Source organism: Gossypium hirsutum, chromosome D07 (assembly GCF_007990345.1).
Source record: "Gossypium hirsutum isolate 1008001.06 chromosome D07, Gossypium_hirsutum_v2.1, whole genome shotgun sequence".
Lineage (NCBI taxonomy): Eukaryota > Viridiplantae > Streptophyta > Magnoliopsida > Malvales > Malvaceae > Gossypium > Gossypium hirsutum.
The window spans coordinates 57879611-57886923 of record NC_053443.1 but is presented as its reverse complement, the minus strand read 5'-3'; the positions used below and the strand labels follow the sequence as shown (position 1 = coordinate 57886923).

Here is a 7313-nt window from a genome sequence, read left to right as displayed (position 1 = left end):
AAATGTAAGTTCACTCTTATTTATAGGAGGTTTCATGTCTCTTCATAACTACTTATATGGATAACCATATCTTTAGCAATAAACATAATTATTCAATAGATATCTACTTGAATTATTATGATTATTTTTTAATAAGCAAGCAATAAAACTATTGAATTTAAGAGATATAACTCATCACTATAAATAGTGGCAACTTTTGGTCAATAACCACGTGACATAACTTTTGGTTATTTATAATTTTTCATTTACAAATATTGGAACACTATATATATATTGAAAATTTTCCAACACTTTATACGCTTAAACTATCTCCCACTAATATAATCTTTTGAAAACCCATTTCTAGTGCGAAAGCTCAAAAATCAACATATACCTAAGTTGTGTAAGTGGATGGAATATGGGCGGTGCGTTAAGTGCGCACACTAATAAATTTACTCGTATGATCTCCAATCAGAATTCCTATTAATACTTTATATATTGTCCTCACATGGTTTTTGCATGTAAAGCAAAATGGAAATAAATATTGTTCATTGGTTGTCTAATGTTTAACTAATACTAATCGGTATTATGTGGCCAAATCGTAATACCATAAGACAACTTGTATTAGTAGAAAAACCTAAAAATGTCTTTAGTTTAATCAGAAATGAGCAAATAGATTGAAAGACTAATATGTCGTCTATTAAGTCCAATTGGGGAGATGTTTTCTCTTGGCCATCAGAGCGGATGACTCTTGCAAGATAGAGACATAGATGTGACTGACTGGACTGACAATACATCGGGTAGGACCCAAGCATAATTGATCTTGAATTCGTTTATGGATTTATTCACTTGTGACGTTCATAGTGTGACATACCTAAATCCTAAGTGGATGGCGAATTATGTATGCATACTCGTACACTTTGATGTAAGTAAAAACCTGAATTCAAATAGATAAGGAATCGAAAGCTGGTGCGTTGGGTGTACGACTTCTGCAGTATGTAGCGTCATTCACAACAGTGGAATTCATAACCCAAAACATAGGTAAATGATATCCTCTTATTGACATTGCATGGTTGATGAAAAGTAAATGTGGCCACAGGTTGTTCGTCTTTGTGATGGATGACTTGATCGTTATTTAATAGTGATTGACTTTTAATGAAGAAAAATGTAATAATTATCATAAGATAAAATAGATCATATTGGGAGAACTAATATTATCCCAAAGAGATTAAGGATATCTTATGAGGGTAACAAACTTATGACAAAGTCATTGGATCAGCATTGAGTAGTTGCTTTCGTAATGGTATGTCGGGTTTAGGAGAGCTCAATCACGATACTATAATGGAATGACTTTATGACTAAATGAGTTTATAATTAATAGGTGAAAAGTTGAAACTTAATTATAAATCATTTGAGCCTCAACCACATATGTCCAATCGGTCCCCCCGCTAACTTGTTAAAACCAAAAATGAATTTCGTGTTTGAATAGAAATGAACAGAATGAATAAAAATGAACAGAATGAATAGAAAAAGAGAAATGAAAAACATTCATGAATGATTACATGTTTCTCCTAAATGAAGAAATGTAATCATTTAAAAATGAATGTAAGTTTCCAAAAATGAAAATGGAAACTTACAATCCTATATATGTAAACATACTTTACGGACCTCCAACTAATAATATTCATCATTTTTATTGAAAGTTCATGTCTAGCTATCATTTAAAGTAATTTAACTAAATATGGAATGGAAGCTTACTCACCTTCCAATAATAATTCGCCTATCCTTCAAGCTTCCTACCAAGAACCCACGGCTAACTAAGCTATTCTCCTCACAATTTTGACATCGATGAAATGGGCTACTTCTCTAAATTAAATTTCCACCAACAAATTTGGCAATTCCTTGAAAATTCTCTACCAATTTCCATGGCAAAGCCCTCGGCTTGAAGAAGAGAAACTATGAAATTTTCATTTTTTTTCTTCTCTTGCAAAAACCGAATTAGATAGACGGTGGCAATGAGTTTTTCTCAATTTCTTATCTACGGTCCCTTACTAATTAAGCTAATAAATTCTTGTACGTGGGATCCAATGGTGGTGATGATTTTAATGGTAATTTAAGTGAAGATCAATGGTGAGTATTTATATCAGGCTATCCACTATCGAATTCTTTACTTGATAAAATTGTTCATTAAGGCCTTTGGCTTAATTACAACATAAGGACTCCTAATTTAATTAATCCTTATAATTATCTTCATCTAATGTCAACTTTCTTAGTGGAATTTCATGGCTAAGACCACTTATGTCCGTTAGTTTAAATAATGTGGTGATTTAATTGCTAACAAGGGCTTTGATTAATTACTACGCAATTTAGTCCCAGTACCATTTATAATAATTTAATCAATTTAATTACTAATAAATTCTATTTAATTAATTTTTAAATAATTTTATTTCTAATTTAATTATTCATATTTCAATTTTCTAACTCTATACTCCTTTTGTAATTGCTCGATAAAAATCTTTGGATGGTTTGGTTTAATAAGTTTGAATCCTAAAATAGATTTTTCCGACATTGACAAAAATTGAGTCGTCACACATCTCTTCTATCATGCCGGACTTCATAATTCCAATCCTTATGGCTTATAAAAACAATGAAATCTTTAGGTCTAAATCAAAATCAGACAATATTAAGTATACAATAAGTTATAAAAATAACTAGTTTTCTTTTCCAATTGGATCTCCTTAATTCTACTAATTCGTAAATTTTGTAATTACCAATAGTTTTATCAGTGGGATTATTGTTCTCTTATTGATGGGTGTTGAATTCACCAAAAATAAAATCTTACGCCTAAAATTAATTGAATTTAAAATTTTCAGTATATGAAGTAGGATCGATCCTACAGAGACTGGACTGACCTATTTTATGATTTCATACTACCAAGATTTATACGAATTCACTCACGAAATAAAAGAAAGAGGGTTAAATATGAATATAAAATAAATAATAAAAATTAAATAAAAATGAAAACTCAACAAAAATAAGTATAATGAAATTACACTTGAAGAAATAGGCATGATTTTGACTCCGGTTTTGAATTGATCCCAGATAATAAATTTTCTCCTCCAATCGATAAATCAATTATAGCGATTGAGGAATAGCCTCAAACACCAGTCCTTCCATAGTTGTAAATTAACTGTGAGAACAAATCGAAAATTAACCATTATCAAGTGAATAACCTTGTAATCAACAGCCATGATTTAATTCCTTGGCAACTTTACAAATTAGAAGAATTCGACGAAAATTGATAGTTTCAATTGTGCAGGTTGTTTAAACTTGATTGTCAACTCCCTTGATATATCCAATTACTTACTTTATTGGTATGTCAATTTATTTTTCGGTGGACCGAATACAAAATTACTAATCGCATCGACTCACCAATGATATGTCATCCAACATTGAACCGAGGGACACCTTTCTTAAAAATTGAGTGAGAATGAAATAGAGAATGGGGAGAAATTTAAAAGAGAGAGGTTTATATAGGGAGAAAAATGAGACCCGGGGGGGTTTAATCCAGTAATTTTTTAAATAATATTCATCAAATACTTCCCCTATAATTTTTAGGTATTTTATAGCCTCCATCCCCTATAGTTCGTCAAATACTTCTCCTTCCCGATCTCTTTCCCCTTCCAATTTCGTAGCATGAAAACTGCATTGAAAGCCCTTTTCTTAACAAACCCAAGCCAAAACTTCAACTCTTATATTAAAGAATGTGCTTCTTTATTAAAGAATTTCTCAGAAAAAGGCTTGGTCACTGAAGGAACTGTCCTCCATAGCCATTTACTGAAGAAGGGTATTTTTTCTGTGAAATTTATAGCTATCAAGATGTTAATAATGTACCTTGATTTTAGGAAATTAGCTGAAGCCAATCAGATAGTGAAGGAGTTTAATAGGTTTGATTTAGTTGTCCAAAACTGTTTGATTAAAGCTAATACAGAATGGGGAAATTTGGTTGAAGCTCGAAAACTGTTCGATGAAATGCCTGAAAGAAACGAGGTTACGTGGACTATGTTGATTTCAGGTTTCATGAAATATGGAAGATGGGAAGAATCAATGTGGTATTTTGAAATGAACCCATTCAAGAATGTGGTTTCCTGGACCGCTGGGATAAGTGGGTTCTTGAAAAACGGGTTCAGTTTTCGTGGTTTGAAACTTTTTTTAAGGTTGCTTGAATCTGGGGTTAAGCCTAATCAAGTTACTTTTACTTCTGTGATTAGCGCGTGTATAGAAACTGGGGACTTTGAGTTGGGAATGAGTGTTTTGGGACTGATAGTGAAAGCGGGGTTTGAGGATAATGTCTCGGTTTGTAACTCTTTGATAACATTTTGTTTAAGGATGCGTGAATTTGATTTGGCAAGGAGAGTGTTTGATCGCATGGAAACAAGAGATGTCATCTCTTGGACAGCGATTTTGGATATGTATGTGGAGATGGGGGACTTGGGAGAGGCAAGGAGGATTTTTGATGAGATGCCAGAAAGAAATGAAGTTTCTTGGAGTGCAGTTATTGCTAGGTATAGTCAGAGTGGTGATCATCTAGAGGCCTTGAAACTCTTTCGACAAATGGTTCAAGAAGGCCTTAGGCCGACTGTCTCTTGTTTTTCTTGCATTCTTAGTACATTGTCTAACGTTAAGAATTTACAAGCAGGGAGGAACATCCATGCTCATGTTAAGAAAATTGGGATCGAGGGAGACGTTTTCATCAGTAGTTCTCTTGTTGACTTGTACTGTAAATGTGGAGATACTAAAGATGGGCAATTCATTTTTAATTCCATCAAAAAGAAGAATGTGGTTTCATGGAATGCTATGCTTGGTGGCTATAGTATGAATAGACAAATGGATGAAGCTAAGTATTTCTTTGATAACATGCCTACTCGAAGTAATGTCTCTTGGGGTATTATAATTGGTGGCTATGTAGAAAATAAGCAATTTGATAAGGTGTTTGAAGTATTCAATGAAATGCTTTTGTCTGGGGAAACTCCAACAAAGCTCACTTTCTCGAGTGTGCTTTCTACTTGTGCTAGTGTGGCTTCGTTGGAAAAAGGCAAGGATATCCATGGAAAGATCTTAAAACTAGGGTTCCATTATGATGTTTACTTGGGGACTGCCTTAACTGATATGTATGCAAAATCTGGTGATATTGAAAGCTCTAAGCAGGTCTTTGATAGAATGTCAGAGAGAAACGAATTTTCATGGACTGTTATGATTCAAGGCCTTGCAGAAAGTGGTTTTGCAGATGATTCTCTTTTCTTGTTTGAAGAAATGAAAAGAAGTTCCTCTGTTGCTCCTAATGAGTTCATGCTTTTATCAGTTTTATTTGCGTGTTCTCATTGCGGGTTAGTTGATAAAGGACTTGAGTTCTTTGGTGCAATGGAGTCAGTATATGGTCTAAAGCCAAAAGAAAGACATTACACGTGCGTAGTAGATATGCTGTCTCGATCTGGACGCTTACATGAAGCTGAAGAGTTGATCAATTCCATGCCATTTCCGCCTGAAGCTAATGCACTGGCAGCTCTACTAAGTGGTTGCAAGACATACAAAAATGAGGAGATAGCTGTGAGAACGGCTCGAAAACTTGGTGAATTTGCTGAGAAAAACTCCGCTGGATTAGTCTTGTTGTCAAACATATATGCTTCAGCTGGAAGATGGGTTGATGTTTCAAATGTTAGGAAATTAATGAGGGAGAAGGGATTCAAAAAGAGTGGCGGCTGCAGTTGGGTTGAGGTGAGAAACCATCTATATTCTTTTTATTCGGAAGATGGAACACACTCAAAATTAGCTGAGATTTACGATATCTTGGAGCTCTTGAGATCTGAAATGATGACTCCTTAAAGTAACTTCTTTAACTTACAGTCTTACCCTTTCTTGCTTGTGGAAATGATCTGGGATTTCATGGGAATTATATGCTGTACAGGCAGTTAAAAGGCAGTATATAAGGGTGCATAATATATGGTGGTTGCAACTGCATCGTAAACATCAGAGAGAAAGAAGGGTTGACAGTTCTTGATTCAATATCAGAGCATTATATCTTGGTTTCTAGCCTCTCTACTCAAACCTTCATACTCAAAACTGTCGAAGTTTAGGCTCATCTCAGCTACGAAGTAATCAGAATTTTGTTTACAAAGGAAATAGAGTCCAGGTTTCAATTGTAGAAAGCAAGGTTGAACGGTCTGAGTAAGCAGGTGGAGGGTTGCACAAGTTGAAGAAGACCGTGGACAAAAACCGTAATCACTGACAGGAGGAGATTTTCCCCCTCTTAGAATCGAGAATCTACCCATTTTGATAATTATTCTTGTAAAAACTCCGGTGATCTGACTCTGGCAATAGCATCTGTATCTTCATACTGGGGAACTTGTAGTTCTCTTTGAAGGTGCTGCACCTTCAACAATTGCAACCAATAAAGGCAAAAATAATCTGAATCCTAATCATAAGGCCGTCCAGCACATAGATTTATATAACTTAAAAACTAGGGTGTGCCAAAAGTTGAACTTGAAACAAAGAAAAAGAAATTTTGCAATTTCTAGTCTTTCCAACATATTAGCAATGCATAAATCAAATTGCTTTTCATTGCCTACATGTTGAGCTCTTTATACTCCTTTTCTAATTCTAGTACCCTGCAAGTCTAGCTAGAAATCTGCTTGGATAATGCATGCTAGTTATTTTGTGACAGTATTGAAAGGCAGTTGGGATGTTTAACCTATTTATGTATTCTTTTAAGTTTTACATTTGAAAGATACACATGATAAGTATTGGATACAATATATGTCCCTTTTTACGTTTATTTGAAGGATCTTTGTAATGTCATATTCCCACACCGGTTTACGGACAAAATAAACAATAATCAGAAAAGTGAACTTGTTTCTTTGACTTCCATATAGATTGTCAATGTGTGTATTAACAGATGTTTTTCATTCAAAATGTTATGATTCCGACTAATGCTTTGTCTTGAGTTTGCTTAAATCTTTTTGCTCAGGAAGGTTGATGACGAAGTAGTCATGGAATTATGGAAATTAGAAAAATTATAAAAATCTATCTTTTTAAAAACAATAATAATTCCTTTTTTAGTTTTTTTAAAAAATTATATTTGGTTTATTTTTTTATGGGAAAATATTTGGGAGTGAAATTTTTAAAATCCACAAATAGGATTAGGAGTTGACAAGTGTTCTATAGAACATTTGTGAAAAGAAGAGAGTACAATGTCGGTGTACTAAATATTAACCTTTCTTATATATATTTTAAAATTAGTTATGAAAATGATTGATAAGAAATAATTAATATTTATT

At 33.5% G+C, this 7313-nt stretch overlaps 1 protein-coding gene across 1 annotated transcript; it reads left to right on the top strand.

Moving 5' to 3' along the window:
* Window positions 1-3675: 3675 nt before the first annotated feature.
* On the top strand, window positions 3676-5862 carry LOC107926396 (pentatricopeptide repeat-containing protein At2g13600). Its single transcript, XM_016857244.2, has one exon. The coding sequence runs from the start codon at window positions 3676-3678 to the stop codon at window positions 5860-5862; it is 2187 nt and encodes a 728-aa protein (XP_016712733.2).
* Window positions 5863-7313: the final 1451 nt, after the last annotated feature.

Bases quoted from the DNA above. Each gene is read 5' to 3' on its own strand.
- LOC107926396 (XM_016857244.2), top strand. From the start codon at position 3,676: ATGAAAACTGCATTGAAAGCCCTTTTCTTAACAAACCCAAGCCAAAAC.